Source organism: Electrona antarctica (genome assembly GCF_951216825.1).
Source record: "Electrona antarctica genome assembly, chromosome: 9".
NCBI lineage: Eukaryota > Metazoa > Chordata > Actinopteri > Myctophiformes > Myctophidae > Electrona > Electrona antarctica.
This window is the reverse complement of record NC_136790.1, coordinates 22,702,615-22,728,353: the sequence shown is the minus strand read 5'-3', so window position 1 is coordinate 22,728,353 and position 25,739 is coordinate 22,702,615. Positions and strand designations below refer to the sequence as shown.

Below are 25,739 nucleotides of genomic sequence, written 5' to 3'. Positions count from 1 at the left end.
CTTGTGTTTTTGTCTTTTTTTGGAGGGAAAACAAACAGAAAAGCTAAAAACCAACTGACTTCTCCAGATGCAGTGCACATTGATGTCATGGTTTATTTTTAAATGTGTAATATATGTATGTATGTTCCCTAAAGCACTACATTTTCAAAAATGAGACCTAGTTACTGACTTAAGAAAGAAAAAATAATAATGAATATGAATGACACTGTGACATGTCTTGAAGTTGCCTTTATAATGATTGTGTCAAGTGAGCTGCTTTGAGGTAAGGTCATGCAGTGGAATGGACTGCCAACTGGCTTGAATGTAAAACAAACCTAATGACAGATATGTATATATTTTCCTACATAATCTGCTTCAGTGAATTCTCCCACCCCCACTAAGAGTAGACTTTTAACCACTTAAACCCTCTAGACTTAATTGGCTTGAATAGCTTTTTTTGGGGTCTACACCAAATCTCTTTGCCGATCTACAAGCTCTCAACGCACCGCATTGCAACACGTGAGCTTGTAGATCTGCTCTTTTTGGCTAATGTTCCCTTTAGAATATGGATGCTGTGGTTCAAGTGGTTTAGTCTCATTGCCTGAGAAAAGGTACTTTTCAATATTACACGAGAGGCGCTGCCTGCAGGAACGCAGGCGTGCCAGTGCCATTAATGACGGTAAAGCACAACCTCAAGTGTAATATTGCGATTATACAACAGATGGTGGTTGCACACTGGACGCGTTTTTCGGAAAACTGATGGAGAAACGCAGCTAAAAATCAATTTCATCATAGGATATTCGCTACAAAAAATTAAATCATAATTATTTTAATGACAGATGTATCCACTATGACTGAAAATGTCCCAAGAAAATCACTAGCCTAGCCAGTAGCCACCCTCTCTGGGAGAGCAGCGACTCAGCACAGATGATTTTGTTTGATTAGGCGGTCCATCATGCTCGTTTAAGCATGGCTATTTCAACCAATCAGATTGCTTCCTCGAAACAACCTGTTGTATAATTATTACCTCTCCTCTAATTTCAATGAAGAGAACGGTGATATGAGGCATTTTTTCAGAAATGTTTTATTCAGATAAATCAGTTTTTTACACACATAGTGGAATATTATGTTGACATTCAGCTCTTGTTTGATTTGAAAAGAAATGTACTTTTAGTCCCTGATGAAATTAAAACACTAATGGCAGACATTTTTCATATTTACAAAGAAAAACACCCATACAGATCGAAAAGGTTGAGTTAAAACATGTTTTATGTTTGTATTCCAGACATTCTAATTCAATGTCGAGATCAAATGTTTTGTTAGCTTCACACCACCCCCACAGATCTTTGACATTTTTTGAGTAGGTGGATTTCGCCCTCTAGTGGTTGAACGGAATATTACTGTGTGGTACCTGTCAGCTCACTGTACTTGTGCTTGTACTGTCATGTCCAATTCAGTACACAGATTCGGAGCCAGTTTGCTATGTGCTTGATTCTGATGATTGTATTATTCTTTTTTGCAGTCAGCTTAAGCCCTTGTTCAAAGTCTTGTTTGTAAATATAGCTTTTCACCCTTTTGTAAATAAAGCAAAAAAATAAAAAATAATGTGCCATAAAGATGAAGGTACAACACACATGTCCTATGATCATTTCTCAAACATGATGTCATGGCATTGGTGATACGTTGTGGTCTGTTCCAAAATCATGGTTTGAAAAGAAAAACAATCTACAGTACACCTACTCTGACAGCTATTTTTGGAATTCCAGCTGGGGCCACTGTACTGCTATGCAAAAGATAGCCTCTTTATAAAGTGCCATAAAGATGAAGGTACAACACACATGTCCTATGATCATTCAAACATGTCATGGCATTGGTGATACGTTGTGGTCTGTTCCAAAATCATGGTTTGAAAAGAAAAACAATCTACAGTACACCTACTCGGACAGCTATTTTTGGAATTCCAGCTGAGGCCACTGTACCTACAGTACTGCTATACAAAAGATAATAGCCTCTGTCAGTAAGACCTCTCATACTGCTCAAGTGGAAACATGCCTCTCCTCTGTCACATGCTACAGGATTAAGGAGATCCTGGATTTGTAAAACTGGAGAAAATTAGGTTCTCGCTGAAATGCTACTTAACCAAATTTGAAAATACATGGATATTGTCTGGACTATTCGGACACTTGAACATCCTCCCCTCATTCATTTGATTTTCCTCTTTATTTGTATACAATACATGTATAAAAACATAGGATTACACAAATATAGTAGACGTCCTTCACTTGAAACAAAAGCTTGTGCATAATTAAGGCATTAAGATAAATTTCCAAACAAACAATCTTGACCTTTAGTTTTTAAAGTACCCTCCTACAAGACCCCACACCCAGGTTATTCCAGGTTCCACCATTTGAAGTCAAAGGGCTCCCTGCGGACATTGGAGCCACAGTGCACCTCGCCCATCTGTTGGTGGTAGGAGGCGAAGTCGTCGATGAACGTACAGGTGAGGCCCAGGCCTTCCATCAGTGAGCACATCTCTGCCTCCAGGACACAGCGTCCATTCACCTGGGGCCCAAATGGCTTAGGGACGCCCAGGCTTTTCCCCAACACAATCATGTTCACCTGGAAATGGAGAGAGATATCATTGTTGAGCAGAAACCTTGTGTGTGTGTGTGTGTCTATATATATATATATATATATATATATTGTGGGGTCTCTATACGGGCCCGCCAGCCAGGTAAGCGCCTCCACACCGGAGAGAGGCAGGTAGAGGGAGGCGGGGCGCCGCGACAGCCGCTGGGACGAATCATAGAGGACCGCTACGTACCGGTCTCGATCCTAAATCAGGCCAACGCCTTCACACCTGCGGGCCGGGTATAAAAGCGGCCACCTCCCTCCATTCACCGCTTGTCCTCTCTGTGTGCACGCATATAGGCGTCTGGCGGTAAGAGATCTCACAGACAATTCCCTCTCTAAATAATGCCATATATTGTGACGCTGTATAATCATGCTTCTCTCGCCCCCCCGCAGGCATTCGACTGGCTCGACACGGTCTCAGGAGAGACTGAGTAACATAACGGAAATACAGGAAAAGACGGTGATGACTGGCAAGCGCCACCGCGGATAGGAACCCCCCAGCCCCCCCCCCGTTCTGCCCTGGAATAATCAGTGACTATAACCATCCGTAGGGTTTCTCTTTTGCAACCCTGCGGAATTGACTCGGCCTCCGGCTCGAGAGTCCTAACAGGAAGAAAAACCTTTGTTATACTAAATCTCTATCTTCACCGCCCGGACCTTCCGGCCCCTGGAGAAGAAGAGAAATAGAGACTTTCAGTTGTAGTTTCGCATATAGGCGAATCCTCACCTCCTATCCGCCTTTCCTTGTACAATCACTTCTAAATAAAATACAGCCTACGGGCAAATCTCTCTCTCTTGTCTTGGTCTTGGGTCAAAGTGCGACAATATATATATATATATAGCACCACTGTCTGACATTGTCTCTGACAGGAGAAGCACAATGGCTGGGCACGTACTCCGACTGCCAAGAGAGAGACCGGCAAGTGTGGCAATGGACTGGATGCCAGAAGGTGGAAAGAGGAAGCGAGGGAGGCCAAAGAAGACACAGAAGGAAGACCTACTGTATTGTAAGAGAGATGAATGTCAGCTGGCACGGAGCAAGAAGGGTTGCCAGGGACCGGAGAAAATGGAGGGGAATCATCGCCCAATGTTCCAATTGTGTCCTATGTTTACATAGAAATGCTGTCTATACTGTACTGCTTTTTCCAAATACATATTATAAAAAAAAGAATCTTAAGTCTACAGACTGATGCGACAATGTATAATTGCTTAGTTGCACCTGCAGCAGGAAACTATAGCTATGCTCAAAGCTGCTCATTAGTTCATTGCTCAGGGTTGGACTGGAAAAACTCATGGCAGCCTCATAAAACGAGGATCCGTTCTCCTCAGCCATTCACTTCTCCTTCTGGACTAGCTGACCTAGCTGGACTCTCTGTCTGTGTGCCTGCTGGTGACTGTGGAGTCCAAGGTGTGAGTGGAAGAGCCGGGGGCAGTCTGGGCACGGAAGTGTTGGAGGTGGGCGGGGCAGCATGAGGGCAGTCTGGGCACGGAAGTGTTGGAGGTGGGCGGGGCAGCATAAGACGTTGATGTCTTTGCTGGCCCTTCTTCTCTGCTGCTTGTGCTCGGTCGGTCTCAAGTCTCTGAGCACCAATGGCAATTGTGCCACGCCAGGGTGAGCGGTCCACTGCCAGGGCCTCCCAGCTGTCCACAGGGATCCTGGTCTTTTTGAGTAGCTATTTAAACTGGTCTTTCAGTCGTCTCTTGGGTCCCCCTAGCAGCCTAGAACCATGGGCCAGTTCACCAAACAGACTGTTAGGGAGGGATGAGTCTTCCTTTCGATACAAGTGAACGAGGAAGCGCAGCTGGTTCTTGGCGATGATCGCTTCCACGCTTGGGAGGCCGGCACAGGTTAGAACATCATTGTTGGTGATGCGTTCTTCCCAGCCAATTCCCATGATTGCCCGCAGCTTTTGCTGGTGAAACCTCTCCAGGGTCCTGATGTTTTTCCGATAGAGGGTCCAGCTCTCTGACCCGTAGAGAAGGGTTGGAATCACAACAGCTCTGTAGACACCAATCTTGGTTTGTGCAGACAAGCCATGTTGTGAAAAGAGACGGTGGTAGAGCTTGCCATAGGCTTGATGGGCAGAGCGAGTCCTGTTATTGATATCCTCGCTAGGGTCGTTGATCATAGACCCGAGGTAGCAAAATCTGGGAACCTGCTCTACCGAGTTGCCATGGATGGATACGTCAAAAGGCTGGAGAGGATGCGCAGGGTGGGATTGCGCCAGGATTTTTGTCTTCCCAACATTGACTTCCAGTCCTGCACTCTCATATGCCTCCACAAAAGCATCAGTAGTCTCCTGTAGTTCATGATGGTGAAACAGAAGCACTGTGGATGACAGAGCTCCTTATTTCGACGTGCAGACTATTTCGACAAAGTGTTGGGGGCAGCCGAACTTCTCAAGCACTCCCCAGAGGACAGCACGGGGAACAGAATCAAAGGCCTTATACAGGTCAAAGAAAATCATCGTCATGGGTTGCTGTTGTTCCCTAGCTTTTTCGAGCAGCTGGCGAGCACAGGTCATTTCTGTGGTTTCACGGCCTGGTCGAAAACCATACTGACTCTGGGAGAACTGATTCACTGAGGTCAAGGAGGCGCTTATGGAGGATTCTGGCAAAAATCTTCCCAGTGATGGAGAGCAGGGAGATGCCACGGTAATTTCCACAGGCAGATCGGACGCCCTTCTTGAAAACAAAATCTTCTTGAAAACGAAATCTGTCTGGAATGTACAGTGGCTCTCATATTTAAATATAAAATAATAGACAAATAAAAGAACAAAAAAGCAGCAAATTAGTCAAATCAATACTAACTAAAGGGCCCCTGGTCTATGGGACCACAAACCATAAAGTATTGTACTGCACAGGCATAAGTAATTCTTAGATTTTGACACTACTTCCTTTTTTCACTATGGGAGGAAACTGGTGACAAAAAGATAAGAGAGAAGTATGACTGTTGCAGAAGACGCACATCCCAAACCTACTAGGCTGGGTTCTGTGAAGAAGGTTAATCAATTGTAATCAAATAAAAGACAATCTGCACACCAACAGACTACCATTTGCAGCATTGTTTAGGCAACGTTAATGTCTTACTCAGACCTTAAGTTTGTAGGTCTGAGGAAGAGCCTGTTGGCTCGAAATGTTACCAAAAATAAAGCAGTAATTTGTCTCTTCTTGCACCAATGAAATCTTAGAGCTTATTTTATGCCCTGTTTTACTACAGTGTACTGCAGCGGGGAAAAAGCCAATGTGGGATGCGTTGTGAGCTTGTAGATGGGCTACATTGTGTGGGATGCGTTGGGAGCTTGTAGATGGGCTACATTGTGTGGGATGCGTTGTGAGCTTGTAGATGGGCTACATTGTGTGGGATGCGTTGTGAGCTTGTAGATGGGCTACATTGTGTGGGACAGTCGTTCTAAATCAGTCATGGAACATAATGAGGTGTGCTTGCTCAGACCATATCTGGGTAGTAGGCCAAGGCTCTTTTCTCCTCCAACTTTTCTCCGTCTTCCCCGGTAACCAGCTTGAACAGGATGGGCACATCAATGATGTCCTCATCGTCCAGACCCAGCTCTCTCTTCAGGAGGTCCCTGTTCCAATCTATACAGCTCTGTGTGGGGGAGAAGGGGGGGGGGGCATAGAACAATTGTGTATGATTATGAGCAAGTTCTAAAATGTCCAATTGTGTATGATTATGAGCAAGTTCTAAAATGTCCAATTGTGTATGATTATGAGCAAGTTCTAAAATGTCCAATTGTGTATGATTATGAGCAAGTTCTAAAATGTCCAAATATGTGGACCTTTTTTTAAATGCAAACTTCCAAATGCATTTACTTCTCGTTTGTTCAACTTTAATTGAATCCTGTGCTGCTAACCAAATCACTTTGGTAAACAAGTGAGTCAAGCTTAAATGTTTCCCACTCACCTGCACATAGATATTTTCGTCTTGGAGTGACTCATTATTGAGGATCTTGTCTACTGTGATCGGTTCCGCTGACTCCATACCTTTTTGAAAAGGAGACATTCAACAGATTGAGTGACATGTGCGCGAGTGTGTCACCTGCTGTCATTTTCACTCACCCTGAACACATTATTGCTTTGGAAATTAAAGTGAACCACTTAAACTTTAGCATCCCTATACTGGGCACAGCATAGGCGGGCAAAACAGGCGATCATTTGCCGACATTCCAACAAGGAGCTTATACCGTAGATCAATTTGTAGCAAAGAGATTAATTGAAGAGGGAAAAGGGAGGAGACCAATTATAGACCCTTGGGGGACCCCGGTTAATGTAGACATGATACAAGACTAAATAATACACATAAAATAGTAAAAAGGTAAACGTTTATTTAATCCCATGGATGAAATTCAGGTGATGGCTGCTCAGGTGGTCATGAGTGGTTTCTTGGGGGGGGAGCTTTTAGGGTTTAAGACTATAAGGGCTCCATTTGCGTCACTGCTAAACCCCTTATCCCTAAACTTTTGCCTTTTACCATTTTGAAAAACTTTTGAATAGTTAAAATAGCCAATAGACAAGCTCACAACATGTTGATGTATATCGGCTAGTTGAACTATTCAAAAATGACCAGTGACCTTCGATTACCAGGAGGCCTCTCTAGATAAACCATAATAAAATGCATTACAAAACAAACTCAGCAAGGCTCACCCTCAAACATTTTGGCTTGTCCATGCCCATCATTCTGTAAGCCTTTGAATAGTTTGTAGCCTGCATCTGGACTTGCCAGTAACAGCCGGAAGCCCTGCACAGGGACACAAGACACAACATTAACTCTGGTGTCTTCATGAGCCAGCTTCAAAGGGAATAAAGTGAAGCAAACAGCTAAGGCTCTCTTTATCTCTAGTCTTGTTTACTCAGTAGCACTTATGATTGCGTTTGTTTGAGAAGGAATATTTACTTTTCTGTCAGGCGCCGGCACAAAAGTCATAAATTCGTCCACATGGCCGACTGCGAGCCAATCAGAGAACAGCGCGATGGGATCCTGCACCTTCTGTGCCCAGAGGAAGTCTTGAACCACTTGAGCCATGTTGCGGCCTTGAACTGCCCTTTAATAAAAACCATAGCATTTCACTTGATTGTGCACGCTCAGTCAATGTATTCACTGTGCATAATAATACTCAATATCAAATGTATCTTAAAGATGGAGTGCTGTGATTTTTTCCACCCTAAAACATGATCATCAGGTATTATTATATGAGGAGTATTTTTTTCCACAAAAAAAAAAAGTATTTGTTAAAATGTCGTTTTTATGCGGAAACGCCCACCAGTTCATTAAGTACGCCTGGTGGGTGGTGAAAGGAGATCCACCTGAACTGAAGTCGCACCCACAGCTGTTGTATGATAAAAGGGGAGGGGATGATATTTTGATGTCACTATGGGCCTAAGCACACTTTAGATTCCATGCGCGGACAGAAGAAGCTGTATTTTACGTCATTTCCGAGTTTTTAGACAGCTGGTGGATGGAAAAGAAGCTCCACCCCCACGGCTGACTGCCGCGGAGGAAAGAGTTTCCGGAAATCTGTCCGTCGCGGCAGTCAGCCGTGGGGGTGGAGCTTCTTTTCCATCCACCAGCTGTCTAAAAACTCGGAAATTACGTAAGACACAGCTTCTTCTGTCCGCGGCTGTCCGCTAAAGTCTGCCCATGCAGAGTATCAGTTTTTTTTCCCCATTGGTACGGTTGACTGTCGAGGTTTCAGCCTCCAGGAAGAAACCCTAAATACAAAGGGAAGACATCATTGCACATAACCACACCAAGGCAAGCAAACCATTTATAGGTGATCTGCCTCCTTAAATTTCCTCAATTTAATTTGCTCAGAAATGGTCTAAACCTCAGATCAAATGTCAGCCTTCAAATCTGAGGGATTGGACCCTGGTCGTGGAATGACCTGCAGTCCAGACTAAAATTGTAATTGAAAGTTCCTTTGAGAAGTTTCAAAAGGATCATCTTAAATGTACAGTCCAACACCTGCACATGTTTAAACGTGTACTCGCCTTTGTACAGGCCCATACATACACACACCCCCCCCCCCCCCCCCCCCTGTTTATAATGTACATTGTGTATTTGCTCTGTGCAATTTCTTGCGCCCGGTTACTGTACCATTTTGGAGATTTGTTGTGTATATTGTATCGGTTGCTTGAGGTATGTCATGGATGTATCATTCCCTGTTGTGTAATTTGACACAATGTAGCATTGAAGTGTACTTGTTTCTGCGTCTTGGCCAGTTCCCACTTGTAAAAGAGACAGTCTCAATGTGGTTTTACTGGTTAAATAAAAGGGGTCTAATGAAGTACTGTCACCTCATAAATGCATGGAAAAATACAAAGATCACAGCACTCCATCGTTAATTACTTATCAGCCTAATTCATTAACCATATGAACCCCAGCATCCCTGTCATAATAAGCAAATATAGACAAACATTTGCTGAAAACAAACATCTGGTGAAAATTGGTGGCTGTGCAGCGAGAATAGCAAATCTACAAGATGATGTGAGCTTGTAGATTAGCCATTTTCTCTATTGATGTAAGCCAATATAGGGGTTTAAGTGTTTAAACGGTTAATTAACGAGGTAAATATAATTAGTATAAACATATGTTATTTATTTGTATTATACAAATTAATGAGTCAGTGCCACTCACGTGGGGAATGCCACTCCAATGAGGACTCTGCCCAGAGGGTAGTTCTTCCCATTCACCACCACAGGAGGACTAACCTCCAGGTTACCAAAGGAATCCAGGCTGCCTACCTCACCGTCCTCAGGCATCCGCGTCACATAGCCAAAATCTGGGCCCTGAGAAGACATCCAATGAAACTATTGTTTAAGACAGAAGCCTTATTCATACTTCGTACTGACAGTAGCACGTCCACAAGCCCACAAATGAGCCTGTAGATCTGCTATATTCACACCGTTGCACTGCAGTAAGACCGGGTTCAAATTAAGCAGAGGCCACACAGACATTGCTGATTTTGTCTCCATGCATTTGCATGGCTGCTTCTCACCAGTAGGACATCGTATGGAAAGTCCTTAAGGCCACGGTCTCGAGGGGAATCCAGAACAACAGGAAACCGTTGGTGAGGAGAGTCGATGTAGCCAAACTCCAACTCATCCTGGATTTGGGAAGAGTCCAACCAGATGACATGAGATCATAAGATAAGGCATTGGATGACATCATTTGTACTGAATTATCACTGCCATCTGATAAATCATGGGATACCAACTTCAATGATGTGTATCAAACAGCCAAGAAACATTGTTACCACCCTCGAGCTAGAAGCCTTGTTTTTGAATAGTCAAGATATCCATTCATAGATTCCATAATATATCTTTTTCAACATCCTCAATTGTCCTATTGCTATCTTTGCAACCACCACTTGTTGGAAAATGTTACTTTACCCTCTATTGCAGGGGTCCGGTCAACTGATTGTGAACGAGGGACCACCACCCTGACTTAGAACCAACCTGGGGACCACTGTTGTGTTGGGATATGGGCTAAGATTTGTGCTTTTGTAACACTTGCTATGCATCCCATGTGTATACATAATACATCCTGTGTATCCGTTTCTCAACCAATGGTCCATTGACTATATGTCCTAGTATTAATGACTCAACCAGACAATCCGGTGCACTTCCCCTCTTGAGATTCTAACTGTTGAATTCAAGTTTCACCAAGTCATTCAGTTCACTGTTGATCATCTAAGACATTTTTTTTAAATCAACAAATCCTACATTACTAAATGGTAAATGGTGCATTTATATAGCGCCTTTTATCCAAGGCGCTTTACATAGATTGTGCATTACATTCACACACACATTCATACACCGATTGCAGCGGAAGCCATGCAAGGTACCAACCAGCACATCGGGAGCAATTTGGGGTTCAGTGTCTTGCCCAAGGACACTTCGACATGTAGACAGGAGGAGCCGGGATTCGAACCGCCGACCCATGGATCATTGGACGACCTGCTCTACCTCCTGAGCCACAGCCTCAGTCAGGGACCACATGCAATACTTCCACAGACCACCAGTGGTCACCTGTTGAAAACCCCTGCTCTATTTAATTGGATAACTCAAACCATAAATATACAAGATTTAAGACACTGTACACTGCCTTGTTGTAATTGATTATCATGATTCACTGTTGTTTTTATATTGTTAAGCACTTAAAAAGGTGCCATATAAATAAAGTTTATTAATATTATTGGAAATGTGGCAGCAACAACTGGCAGCTAATAATGTAGCTGTGTAGTGTAGCTGTTCGTGTTTTTTTACCTGCATCCAGCGATCTCCCCTGTTCATGTACTCATAGCACACTTTGAGCTTCAAGTTGTTGCTCTGGACCAGCTTGGTCATTTCTTTGAGGAACTGGTTGTTATCTTTCGTGCTGTCAATGTTACCACACCAAAAAAAAAACAAGGTCATTACAAGTTGCAACTTCAACTGTTAACTAGTGCCTCTGCTTCTGTTTGCAGATGACACCATCAGTGTTATGTATTGTACTCCCTAAATGTCTCACAATGTAACAGTAGTACACAGTAAAATCGCCAGCATTAGTTTATCTCTACAAAAAAAAAGTGTAATATGTGACCAGATTTGACTGAGAGCCTGCGCAAAGCAAAAGCAAAGTTCTTTGTTCACCCAGGGTGAATGGAAGCTCGAGATGCTTGTTTACAGCCAGACCCTGCTCATAGAACATTTCATGGTAGGGGTTCAATGCAAACTCCAGAGGAGAAAAACTTTTTTTTTTTTTATCCAAAATGAGTTAATAGCACAGGCAGACTCTTCACATACTAACTAGAGCATGTCTGAAATAAGTGTCAGAGCTGAAATCGACATGTAAATATGAAATAAATGCTTAAACATGTAGCTAGGTGTAATGTTTTAAGACATTACTCTATAAGCCATATCTCCAAAACTGGTGGGTCAAACTGAACAACCACAATGACAATGGCAGTCCCTCAGTTAAATTTAGTCACATATGGTACGGAACCCTTTTAGCATCATCATCCTCATGGTTATCACCTGCAGACAAACACCTCTATGGGTCGGAGGGTGTTTGGGGTCATGATCCAGGGTGCGATACGGAACACCACCGTATCTGTGAAGATGGGCGTCTTTGGATAACCCTGTCAAAACAATGGGGGGGGGGGGGGGTTATTGATTTTTGGGGGAGAATGAATAAGACAGAAGACATAAGAAATAGTGGATTCCATTAATGTTGCCTACCGGAACAATGGGCTCCAGCAGACTGAGGTGGATTGTAATGAGGCCGTCAAAGTCTTTGTCTGGGAACCTGAGGCCTTCCACATAGAAGTTCATCTCAGCGGCACCACCAAGGTAAGGCACTTCCTTAGACAAGTCTTTACTGCTCAGCACTAGAGGGTAGTGCTGGATGAATGCACTAAACAAGTACTCTGTGGAAGAGACAAGTAGACCCACTAGTAGCAGAAGAGTTCAAGACCTTAATAAACATGCACTCAAACGTTTTATTTTCAAGGACGCCATATGGGTCCCTGCGATGTGACACTTTGTGTCACATCGATCACCACGTTGTGATCACGTCTATTTTCAAATAGCCGATGGTTAGATTGCTTTTTCTTGTATTGTGCTTATAATTTATACCTTTCTAGTTTGTCTCACTTTATACATTTGATTCATCTTCATGTGAAAACATAAAAATTCAATAGAAAGTTTTTTTTTTTTTTTTAAAGAAAAGTGGTTAGATTGATTTTTATAAATAATGTGTAAATGACAGGAGCACTTATATTCTACTCACTGATGGTATTGTGTACACCGTCAGTGTTAATGGACTTGTCCCTGAAGACTCTGGCGCTTTCTGCGTCTCCCTTGGAAATGTGCATGGTTAGCGCGTAGCCCTCTGGGAGCTTAGCCGGTCCCCTGGTGCGCACTTTCATCTGGGACATATCCTTCAGATCTGAACAAAAACAAAATTTTTAGTTTTATAGAGGCAATGCCACTGTCATAATTCCTCCTACAGAATGAACGCGTCAGTGAATCAACGCTATGAGTCTGGCCCCGCCAGGCTAGCAATTTGTGCGAGCTTGTACTGAAAATAATTCAATCACTATTTTACACCTGTAAACCTGTGATGACATTACATTTAAAATAGAAGTTGACAATTCCTTTTACAACTTCAGGCTGCTCAGATGCTTCTATTGAGACCTCGGTGGGAGCAGTGTGGAAAATAGGCGACCCAGGGACGGATCAACCCCCACGAGGCCCCTGGGCCGGTAATTTCGTTTGGGCCCCCATAGCGCGCGTGCCTGTGGGGATTGTGTTCATCATCTTTTTGACCTAAAATTACAAAATCGATGGCTAATGAAGGTCCGAAGGGCCTCAAACCCAGTACCAAGTGGTTCACCTTATTTGGAATTCTTTCTATCCCATCACACTCTGACCATCTGGTCATTGTCCTATAGTAAACTGTTCACATTAATGGAACAAGGGTTACATTCAGAAAGGATCCGTTTACTCGTTTGTAATCATCTGTCTTATGCCATTACAAACAACAAAACCTTTGTTGTCTTTGGCCATCCAACCTTCGTAAACTCACTGATGAAGACCAGATGCCATTACCAACAACAAAATGCTTTGTTGTTTTTGGTCATCTGGCCCTTCATCAGGCCGGATGTCCAAAAAGAAAACTAGTAAACGAATCCTTTCTGATTGTGACCCTTTTTTTTATTTCCCCTTCTTTGGAATATATTTGGGGGAGGTAGCCTAGCCCTAGACATTGGAGAAGCAGGTTTTTATTTTCAAACACAAGTTTCACTTTTAACTTCTTAAACTATTCAAGTTTGTAAATTGATTTGTACTGTTGCTCTGGAGCTACTCCGACCACTCCAGTGTTCTAGTTGTTGATTAATGCATGTTAAATTGATTGGTGACAAATGGTAAATGGGTGTGTCTAACATACTGCCAGGTACTGACTGGCTCATCTTTCCAGCTCCACTCCAGAAACTATCACCACCTGACTGCGCTTTACACCAGTTTGCCTGCTTCCCCAAAATAGAGGCCCTAGTCATTATTATTTACCTGACACTTTGGAGATTTGGTCCTGCTCAGTGTCTGGTTTCTTCCACCAGGTACGCTCTGAGTCACAGTTGACCAATAGAATGGCCCCATGCCCATTGGGACCCCAAGCCCAGGACCCCTAGAGAAAAAGACAACAAACACTTGATAAGAGAACAGTCACAGCTCAAGGCTTTTGAACACTTTGTCCACCAAGTTGATCCGATTTGCAAATCGCAAATGGAAAACTTAGCTCACCTTCTTGGGGTTGTTCTTCTCCACTTGGCCGTCTCTGTCAGCGTCCACATCCAGAGAGATCTCTGTACAGGGGATTCCAAAATCATTATAATTCATACTAAGAGTATGACTTGGGGTCATTTGGAATAAGTGCTTTATAATTTAACATAGTCTCAATCAGAGATCATTATTTACACAATAATACAGTGATTAATCCATGACATGACCATGGACTAAATAACTACGGTAACAGAGAGTCAAGATTCTCTGCCTCAGTATTTATTAATGATACATGACTGACCGGTGCTTTTACATTTGGGATTCTCATAATTACCAAGTATAAGAGCTTATCTAGGATATTGTAAGCAAATATATATGAGGCAGCCACTTCATGAAATACATTCTTGAGTCTAGTGGCATATTGGAATGCATTTGAACACATCCACTATTGTATTCATACTACTGGTATGCAATCTGTTAAAACATTTTGAAGGGTGTTTTATCAGGCTCTTACATACCGACAGCCGTGATATGCAGTACTGCTTTTTTCAAGTCTCCTTTTTTCAAGTCTTCCCCATAGTACTGGACTGATAGCTTTAAAAAAAATAAAAAGATATATAGATGAAATGAAATGAAATGAAATCTATATTTACCCAGGGTATCTGGGCTAAGCTCAAGAACTTGTTTCCAGCCAGGCCCTGCTCATAGAACACATTTCATCGTAGTGGTTGATGCCTTGTTCAAGGGCATTTCAGCGGTGGTAATTTTAACGTGTCGGACGGCTGGTTCGAACTGGGAACCTTCCGGTATCTAGACCGCGCCGCTATCCGTTCGGCCACCGCTGCCAGATGAATAAAACTTACAAATTCATAGAATATGACAATACCATTATGTAAGAATTATGATTGTACAAATGCTAATGTTGACGTCAAGACGAGTATTCAAACTATGCTCCGTTTATGATATATCTAATTCAAGTTGCCTAGACACTAAACAGGGAGAGCACATCAAAGGCAGCGATATAACGGAACATGTGAATGTTTGAGGGTGGCTATCTAACATGACGCATGTTTTTCGTACAAGCAGTTTCTCTAAGCATCTCTGAGTACACACTAATCCTACGAGAAGGAAGTTAGCACATAAAGGAAGGCATCACTGCAGTGGCACTGCAACCGTACCACTGAGTGAATGGGAGAGCGGTGTGTGAACACTGAGAGTACCCTGGTTGGTTTCATATGGACATGATCGGGAGACCGCCGGAGTCTCAAAACGCACCTCTTCAGACTACATTTTAGCCCATAGCACTTGCAGTAGCCTCGACAATGCAAAGGCTAAACTTACAGTATGTAATTTAGATAGCACTCATGTATGCTCAAACTGTACAGATATTCTACTGTTAGACAGATGTTAGTTTCTTAGCTGGCTTATGCTTCTTGATGACTATTTCTATGTATTACCATGAGCTGTTCGCTTACTGTAAATCGCTCTGGATTAAGACCGTCTGCTAAATGCCTAAATTGTAAATTGAGATACTGGCACTCATTAGAATGCCTCACTCAGCCAAGGAAATCATGAGGTAAGAACTAATTGTGGTACAATTGTTCTTAAGCGTTTGAGAACGATTTGCATATGATATAATAAGTGTCATGCATCTCACCTTGCTCTCATTTTCAAACTGACTGGCTTCATTCAAGGTGATGAGAAGCACTGTGTTCACAACAAGAGGAACGGGAGAGCGGGGTGCAAAATCCACAGGTTGTGGGTCGATATGATAGCACACCTTTGGACTACCGTTCACAGAGAAGTACTTGGATTGTGGTGGGGCACTCCTGAAAAGGAAGAACAATCAAACCATGCATTTGTGATGCATGCCAGGGCTGTGTTTACACAATATAGAACTACTTTAGCAAAAATACAGGCTTTCCAGAAGGAGAAGTTTGTCTTCTCACAAGTAAAGTAAGGCACCAACAGTACTAGCTGTTGGTGCCTTACTTTACTTACTAGTGAATAGCCTACTACATCCTAGCATTATAGACATGTTGCACCAATAATGTGTGGTTGGCGGACACTGACTGACTTTTATATTGTCATGCATATTTCAGTGAGTTGGTAACTTAAAAGCAGAGTTCCCACACATTTGAATTTTTTTCCTAAACTTTTCCAGAACATTTAACCCAATTTCCAGGCCTATATAACAATCATTCAGCAAACTAATTAATCTCTTACTCCTATGTGCAATGCCCAAAGACAGGCAGTGTAGCAACAATAAAGCATAGAATTTGTGTCACATACTGCCGGTACATATTGCTGCCAGCTGCAATCGCGATGCCCGTTGGCAAATAACAACTTATGTTACCTATTTTGTGTAATGTTAGTTTTTTTTAATTAACAAAATCAATAGCCAAAAACAATGCATAGCCAGCTATATTTCCAGGACCCTTGATGAATTCCAACCCTTTTCCAGGACTAGAAAATGTATTTTCCAATTTCAAAATATTTCTAGGAATTTCATGACCTTGGGAACGCTGTTAAAATGTATTGAATTTGAATGTGATATTTGTAACTTTTCCCAAAATGAAGCTGTTCATTACCATTTTTGACACAGGCTATCCGCTATGGGATCATTAGTGCCAGACTGACAGTAATGGTCCCAACTAATGTAAGTGTCTGCACAGTTGTCATGTGCACATGCTGGGCATGGACTAGTAATCTCTTATTTCAACAGACAACAGGTGGATATAGCCAGCTCTAAATTTACAGCCTGATGCATGCATGAAGCTGCATCACTCACATGTTATGTAATATAATGTGTAATGTGAGTGGTTCTGGTCTATTTTATAAGGGTACACACACACACACACACACACACACACACACACACACACACTAGACAATACACATCTAAGTATTTATGAAAATGATCAGTGGCCTTTTAAAGAAATACTGTGACAGCACAAATTAGTTAAAGATGTAGCAACTGCACACGCATTACATCTTGCACTTCATAAAATCAACGTGAAAATTATTCTAGTATATGCTATGAAAAGAAAACTAAATGCAAAACATGAATATACACATGTAGCAACTAGCAACACTAACTGAACACAACCAAAACACTAATTTTGACTTTGGGCTTGTCTCTTTAACACCAGATCCGCTCAGCTCCCGAAGGTCGAGGCTGATGCTCATTGTCTTGGCTGTATAAAGACCTTTCTCACTCACTGCCAGGACAGAATATAAATGACCTCCTGACACAATTCACTCTTTGTTTTATTTGTGGGCATAGAACAAGGCATTCCAACTTACATCCTACACAATATTATGGAATCTTCTGTTCTATCTAAATGATGGTGAATATAAGCAATATCACCACATTGTATTATTGGGTTGTGGATAAGCTTATCTACACAAACTTTTCATCCGAGATGGTCAGCTATATTTATATTGAATAATTTACTCACTCTCGGTTCTATAGTTGTATTTTTCTATTTTCCTTTAATAAGACATAAAATAAATATTGGTGTTCAATGTCTGGGTGTTCATGCCAGCATTGGAAAATGAAAACTATATAAAAAGGTTGCCCACCCTTACACCAGCATATAAAAAAAGCAAAGCACACAACCATTTCAAATGCACTCCTTAACCACAAGTGATGCCGGGGACCCGGGGTCCTCCCATCCTCTCCAATCATCCATCCATCCATCCCACACTCTACCTTTGTTTAGTTTTTACTTAGTTAGTTTTTACTTTGAGACATTTTATTTTATTTCTCTATCTAATGAAGTGTATTTCTATTTTTGCCATGCTAAACTACTTTGAGCACCAACGTAGACTTAGTGGTAATTGTTGGCTTACCTGTTGATATTAACAATGAGTTCCGTCCCGACCACGTGCATGACGTTTGTGGTTTTCCCACTATCTAGTCTGAGCGTCCGTGTATGTGTCATCGTTATTCCTCTAGTCTACGGAGTCTACGACTGCAATGTCTGGAGCTGAGTTTTAATACTAGGCTACTACTGCGTGCGTACGGCGCCGTATTAGCACTGCCTGCCTACTACTAGTACTACTCTTTCTAAAGTAAGTGTAGCGTGCCGTGCATCCTGCTGCAACCGTTTATAAAGGCTGCGCGTTGCAGGCTAAGCATGCATGTAGTTGATGATTGGTCAGACAGACAACCTAATCTCCCCAACCCCTCCCCCAACACACACACACACACACACACACACACACACACACTGAACACACACTCACACACACGCGCGCGCGCACACACACACACACACGCACCGCATCCGATGTGAGTCAGTGCAACAGTGCGTTGATTATGTTCAGGGCTAATATGGTTCAGGGGAAATAGCCATTCATTTTGTGTTTTGTGCAAACTTGCATGAAACTGGCGATGCGATCGAAACGCTCTCTGATTGTGTTGATTGATTGAAATATTTATTTCAGTTTGCAGAATTACAGTAGCCTACATTTCAAGCACAAACTCAATACAAAGACTGTTAACTGTGAGTGGACGACCCAAGCATTACCTTGTTTACAAGAGGGTCCACCTTGTTCAATTCATCAAAACATTTAGAGACGTACAAATAGACACTTCTATATAGTCAAAGAACAGAACAGGAATTCATCAAAAGGGAGGTAAAAAGGGAAAAGAAACATATAATACAGTGAGGGGAAAAGGGGGTGGGCGGTGGGTAAATGTGAAACAAAACAACTCGTCACATCAGTCACTGTAACTGGTTATACGGACTCGCCATTTTGTAGAGATATGAGCTCGAGCTCTCTCAGGTAGGCTATGTTTACAATTACAAAAGCCAAGGTCGAAAAGGAGATGATTAAATGATAACAGCCTACAAAATGGGCATATTTGACATTCCCACAGGTGACAGGTCTATAGCCTATGGTGAACACAACCCAGCAAAATGCACAATAGTCATTTGTTCTTCGTAGCCTACCTGTTGAGTGTCACCTTTAAAACGGTTCCAATTACATATAGAACTCTCAGCGGTTTCTCGGTGTCCAGACGAACTGTTCTCTTATACACTTCGGTCAGTTTTCTATTCTGTTGGACTTGGAAAGCAGTCCTCGTCGTCTGTAAAACGGTTTGTTCCATCATGGTCGATGGGTAGCTAGATTTCGTGTGTAGTGCGAATGATGCGAGCGTATCCAGGCTACTGACTTTTGTTCTTGGTTGTAAGTAACCTGAGAAAGGTGGGAACTTGGGAACATAATTATCCTGCCTGTAGGCTACATAGCGAAGACAACATGTGCAAACATGCACTTGAAATAGCGTGTGCCAGTGATCTACTACATAGGTATTCTAGAACAGTATTATATTTGTAACATGTTACAACGTGAACAACGTGAAGCATGGACCAATGGTTCTCAAATTGTGGTCCGGGGACCCTCAGGGGTCCTGAGGGGAGTGGTCCAGTCAGATACATTTATAGCATCACAATCGTTTTAACAACTTTCATCCTTAACAACTTTCATCCTATTCAGCTATTCAAAGCTCTTTTTTATCATCTCCATTTTTGCACATTGGCTCTTGTGTTTGCTTCTGACTCTCATCATCAACTTTCTCCTCTCCATAATGTGTGGGTGGGCCCTGGACCATGATTATAGCACGTGATAGGGCCACTGGGCAAAGTATTCAGATGAGAGCCAAGCCTGTGGGCCAATCATGATCTTTCAGTCTCTTGACTGTTCCATGGGCGACAAACCAAAGGCCAACTAGAAAAAGTGCCCTTCTGGGCACAGGTCTCCACCAGGAGGATAGGACTGTGAGATGTTTGGCAAAATGTTTAGGATTAATATAAACATGTTTTTGAGGCATTTTGTTCCAAAAATGTGTTTTGCAAAAATCAACCTGTTGGTGGCGCTATAACAGGCCAATGTGAAAAGGGTGGGATATATTCCTCAGCCTAGTAAGAAAATGTGTGAAAGATTTCACGTAAATTGCATGCTGCGTTCATGATTTGAGGCTTTTGTTCAAAACGGGGCAATCTTGCAAACTGTGAAAGCCAATTATAGCCAATTAGGATGGAATATGAAATATCGGACAGATCCGACTTGAGCACATGACCATAGAGATACTGTGTAACGATTTGTGAGATTTTTGGACAGAATCTGGAGGAGTAATATAAAAAAATGTGTTTTACAAAAGTCGGCCTCCTGGTGGCGCTATAAAAGGTAGATGCGGAAAATGCAGGTCAACGGTTTGTCCTTGGCCTCTAGGGAGTGTGCATGCAACGTTTCACGCAGATCGGTGCAGTTTTAGGTACAAAATGTGAAAAGCTGCCTCATGGTGGCGCTATAACAGGCCGTTCTGGAAAATGTGGGGCAGAGGTTCATCGTTGGCATCCAGGGAGTGTGTGTGCAAAGTTTGGCATCGACGGGGTTAACGGTGCCGGAGATTAGCTGGTAACGGACGGACGGAAGGACGGACGGACGGACGGACGGACGGACGGACGGACGGACGGACGGACGGACGGACACACACACACACACACACACGGACGGAGTGCAAAACATACTCTCTCCCCATGCCTTCGGCCTGGTGGAGACAATTACTGTTTACATGATATCTCTAAAAAATAATTACATGATTATTATTCATATTAAAAAAAAGAATAACAGCATTGTTATGAATATATCTGACAATCTGCTCCAGATTGTCAATCCACTGATGAAAGACACTATACTAAAGAAACAAAGCAGAAAACAGAGCATTAATCAAGACCACATGTCAAAACCAGAGTAATATAGTAAGAGAGTGGCGACACTAGCATTGACTCCATTGTAACAACGGAATGCGGAAGTGCTCATTCTATCTCAATGGGATAGTTCCAGCAAAGATGGTTTATGTATGAAGATGGGCCACCTTCATTGGAACCACTAGAGGCGAAATGGTACACAAAGCCTACAAATGGTCTCCTAAATATAGTAGGCGTGGTTTGCTTCTCCCCGACCTCCACCCTCCCCCCCTGACAACAACACTGTTTCCACACTCAGTCTAGTAGGTGGCGGTAATGCACCATTTAGGTTTGCCGACCGCCATGAAACCTGATAGAAGAAGAAGACAACAACACTGACAAGTCATTTAACAAAGTACATTGAAAACAACTGACAAGGTGTACTTTTGAAATAGTCGTTTTAGTTTCTCGAAGTCCTCCAACCATATAAATTCATGATTTGTATCTATCTCATTAAAAAGTCTCTCCCTAATAAAGTTGTAGAATGGACAATAAAAATTTCCTTTAGATCACACAGACTACATAATCTATCCTCCTCAACCGTGCCTACATATCTGCCTGTCTCAATATGCAGACCAAGTATGCCAGCTCTAATTTGGGCACATAAGGATCATTTCTAATCGTTTTAAATATGTCCATTCATTTCACATTATAATATTCACATATTATCATCTTAAATATGGGGTCAGAGCCCCCTATGTGTTGTCCGTGAAATTGCAGATGGACAGAGAGAGGCTTCCGGACTCATCTCAAATCTCGCGAGAGTTTGTTGCTGGGATAAAGACATCATTAACAAAGTCGATTTTCTCCTGATTTGTCTCGCTAAAAGAAGCCATTTTACTATGAATATCTTGTAAATATTGTGTGCCTTGTGATGATTTGGTCCAGTATTTAGTTCAGTGACCATGGAGTTAAGGAATGGTTCAGAAGCTGTGTTCACGTTCACTCTCCCATTGGAAATGAATAGACTCCAACATTCTTCCTGTCTCCTAATAATGTTACCGCCCACCTCACGCAGATACAGGAAGTAAAGCAAAGTGGTCTCTCTTGCTAATTCTCCTCTTGGGTTCCAGCCATAGGAGCAATGTTTGGAACTATAGCCCATAGGCACCCACTTTGCGGCGAGATCAAAGCATTAACTTGAACAATAGTTACTTTCAAACAGATTTGACATATTTTAAGGATAGCTACATCATATGGCCATGGCCACACTGCCAGGCGCAAATAACGAAGTTGGCCTAATGTATAGTGGGGTAGCATGGCTGTATAGCTACTGTTTGGGGACAGTGTTTTTGATTGATTGATTGAAGTATTAACAGTTTGCAGAATTACAGTACATTTCAAGCACAACTCAATACAAAAACTGTTAACTGTGAGTGGACGACCCGATGCACTTGTTTACAAGAGGGTCCACCTTCAATTCATCGAAACATTTAGAGACGTACAAATATACACTTCTATTTAGCCAAAGAACAGAACAGGAATTCATCATAAAGGAGGTAAAAAGGAAAAAGAAACATATACAGTGAGGAGAAAAAGGGGTGGGCGGGTGGGGGGTATTCAGATTTTACGGGGGCCAGTTTCGAATTGCAGCCGTCCGTAGGTGCCCTTTGAGAGCGGTTTTGAAGGAGTCAAGGGATTCGCATGTCTTAATGACTGTTGGTAGGGCGTTCCACATTTTGGTGGCACAGGAGCGAAAAGAATTTAGTCCCTTGTTTGTGCCGAATCTGGGTTTGTTGCACTCCCTCTGATGTTGTGGGTGTGGACTTCGTTAACATTAAGGAAGTATTTAGACAGGTACATGGGTATCTTGGTGGTGTATCGAATCTTGTGGACCAGACCCATTGCAAGATGCTGTACTCTGTCGTCAACCCTAAGCCATTCCAGCCTGTCAAAGTGGGCAGGGGTGAGGTGGGTTCGGGGAGTGAGGCCAAGTAGTAGCCTGACCAGTTTGTTTTGGGAAGTCTGGAGCCTTGTTTTAAGGACCTTTGAGATGCTGTGGTACCAAGAGGTGCATGCATATAGTCGAAGAAACCTTGTACGAGGGCTCCTGTTAGGGTCTTCAAAGTGTTTTTGTCGACCAGTGAGGAGATCCTGTATAGGAATCTTGTTCTTTGGTTGACTTTTTTGATTACGTTGGTGGCCATTTTATCACCGGAAAGATCTGCCTCCAGGATGGAACCTAGGTAGGTAATTTCATCTTTTCGTGTGATAATATTGTCACCCACTCTAACCAAGAATCCATCTGCCCTGTGTGTATAATTAACGGGTAGCAGGTAGTGCCAAGGGATAGTGCAGGGTGGAAAATATTGCCCGTTCATGCATACCGCAACACAAAGCCAAGGATGTTGCGGTATGTAGAATAAAACATGGACATAACAAACTAAGTATACCAAGATCTATTTGAATAAACATGCTGGAATCCTAAGATTTCAGAGGTTTATCATGAACCTCTTCCACTATGATGCCTCAGAGGCTGTCTGGGTGTTGTACACCCAGGGGTCTTTGAAGGGGTTCCATTGGGTCCCCAGCAAACTTTGTTTAACCACTTAATCCTATTTCATATTTCAGATATGGTCTTCTAGGTCTAGGGCTAGGCTATTCTACATGGTGAACAACATGCCCAGATTGAGAACCACTGGCACGTGTGTGTGTGTGTGTGTGTGTGTGTGTGTGTGTGTGTGTGTGTGTGTGTGTGTGTGTGTGTGTGTGTGTGTGTGTGTGTGTGTGTGTGTGTGTGTGTGTGTGTGTGTGTGTGTGTGTGTGTGTGTGTGTGTGTGTGTGTGTGTGTGTGTGTGTGTGTGGGTCTACCGATCTGAGAGATTACTGAACTACCAATGTGAGATTAGTGGTCTACAAAAACAACCACCACTTTCAACATCCTCATATTCTATATAGAACTACACAACCTATCTTGATATCTAGTTTGCATACTAGTGTAACCTATCACTAACAAGGAGTTTCTCTTATGATGTATTTTCTTATCCTTCTTCTATCTAGGGTGCAGGTGGGCTGTCCACAGTGCACACCTGTGCACACCACAGCTTTTTTCTGATCTGCACTCTAGTTTGATCGTCCAGAGCGAACAACAGGCAGGCAAGATCCTGGCACTGAGGAGTATACTGGAAGGATCGAGTAAAGGGAGTGGAACCTGTCAGCGGTGAATCGGTGATCACCTTCATTTACTTCCAAAAGGCTTTTGACACAATCCAACAGGGGAAGCTGATGAGCATTATCCGGGCCAACGGAGTTCCAACATGGTTCCAATGGATAGACACAAGCTACAGCCAGACTCTAGCCAAGGTTCAAACCCACAATGGTAACACCAAAGATTTTGGGATCCTAGCGGGGGTCCTACAGTTACGGTGACACTCTGGCCCCCATCCTGTTCATTATAGCGATGGACCATGCCCTGAGACTCACAATCAATGTCAGAGAGGAGGCACTGGGGCTCCCGCTGGTCCCGAGGAAGTCCATTTTAAATATTAAATAGGCCATTCATAAAGAGTACTTTTACTTTTGGTACTTAAAGGAGCACTTCACCCCTTTTCAACCTATATTCATATAACTGGTCCTCACTATAATGCTCGATATAAGATGGTAACATTTTTGTCTACTTGTCTCTCTCAGAGGAGGGCTGGGGACAGTGACATCATTGGGAGGCAGATTTGGTCTTTTCAAACTTGTCTTAATGCAAGAACAATGGCTTTGATTATAACATGCTAACTTTCCAGGAAGAGAAAGGCTGCAGTTTCTTTTGGAATGGAATTCCCACTGATGATGTCACAGGTAGGCAGGTTTCTGAACTGTACAGCCCACCAATGAAACAGAGTGAGTTTCTTATAATGAGCAGCACCAATTATGGAGATGAGGTTGGAAATGGGTGAAGTGTCCATTAAGTATATGTTGATGCGAATACAACGTATGTTTCAAAATCTATTATTATTCCTTTGATTAAAAATGTAGGCTAGAACAAATTTGTGTTTGTGAGTGATTCTCTCCCAGAGCCAAAAACCATGCAGACAGCTTTGATTCAGACCATTGCTGAAAAAATAAAGTGCAGCAACATTGCCATCACCTGGACAAAAACGAAAACGTTTGCCTCCTAATGTTCATGTGTATGCAAAAGTGTGTAGCAGGCAGGCATTAAATATACATATTATAACAGAATTTGCCTGGTGTTGATTTTTCATAACAAATAGCATGTAAACAGACACATAGTTAAATAGTAGTTAAAGAACGATATTTATTAACCTGGCTCTTTGCTTTATTATTTTATTCTGCCCTGAGCCAAAATAAAATATTTTGTCTTTTTGAACTTGGAACACGTCTCTGCTCCTTATTATCAAACTTGTTGTTAGGTATTCAATCTGATATGAAATTCTCTGAAATTCCCAGGGTGGCGTAGGGTTGTCCTGATTTCTTTTGTGGGCTAGAATATTAGAAAAATGAACCAATATTTGATATTTGTTCAGAAACAAACGTAAAAAAACTGAGTAAATTCCTCCTGTCGATCAGATTATACTAAGATTCCCTGACCGGCATAGTCTTGTATTTTGTTTCCGTGGAATGTGTGTAGTGTAGATACAAAAAAAAAAAAAATTTCAAACAGCAGTGGTTTTCAACCAGTGGTCCCTTGAGAGGGTTCCAGGTGGTCCCCAGTTTAATGGAGAGTTGGTAACCAAACTGCTTGAGAGTGTAAAATGTTACACTCAAGAGTTAATTATTGTTAAACATCTGCATTACTTAATTTACAAGATGTCTAAACAATTAGAGAATGTAGAAGAATTTTGATCAACATTTGCCTGTTATCTCTCCTAATGGTACCAACATCAATACACAGCATGGAATTGTGGGAACATTTTTTATCCAAAGACAACAAAATATCCTTTAGTTTTAGGTCTGAGAGTCTTTTGTCATCACATGGTTGTCCATGGCTCAAATGCCGAATAAATAATGGGCCTTGATATGAAAAGGGGTTGAAAACCACTGATCTATTCTAGAGCAAATATTTGACAGTCAGCAAAACAGACCAATAGGATAACTGTAAACATGCTTGGAAGAAAGGGGGAGGGGACTCAGGAT

At 42.3% G+C, this 25,739-nt stretch overlaps 1 protein-coding gene across 1 annotated transcript; it reads right to left on the bottom strand.

Moving 5' to 3' along the window:
* Positions 1–1,038: 1,038 nt before the first annotated feature.
* On the bottom strand, positions 1,039–17,999 carry LOC306929423 (protein-arginine deiminase type-2-like). Its single transcript, XM_079509960.1, has 16 exons — positions 17,749–17,999; positions 15,551–15,722; positions 14,412–14,487; positions 13,915–13,976; positions 13,681–13,798; positions 12,401–12,559; positions 11,851–12,038; positions 11,647–11,750; positions 10,897–11,008; positions 9,627–9,734; positions 9,266–9,417; positions 7,526–7,673; positions 7,276–7,369; positions 6,536–6,615; positions 6,068–6,220; positions 1,039–2,598 (listed from the first exon to the last, which is right to left on the bottom strand). The coding sequence occupies exons 1-16, from the start codon at positions 17,838–17,840 to the stop codon at positions 2,368–2,370; spliced, it is 2,049 nt and encodes a 682-aa protein (XP_079366086.1). The 5' UTR covers positions 17,841–17,999; the 3' UTR covers positions 1,039–2,367.
* Between the last annotated feature and the right edge of the window lie 7,740 nt (positions 18,000–25,739).

Coding starts and splice junctions, on each gene's coding strand:
- LOC306929423 (XM_079509960.1), bottom strand. CDS start 17,840: ATGACACATACACGGACGCTCAGACTAGATAGTGGGAAAACCACAAAC. Junction 15,723..17,748: donor CTCATTGTTAATATCAACAG/GTAAGCCAACAA, acceptor CTTCCTTTTCAG/GAGTGCCCCACCACAATCCA. Junction 6,616..7,275: donor ACAAGCCAAAATGTTTGAGG/GTGAGCCTTGCT, acceptor CTTTTCAAAAAG/GTATGGAGTCAGCGGAACCG.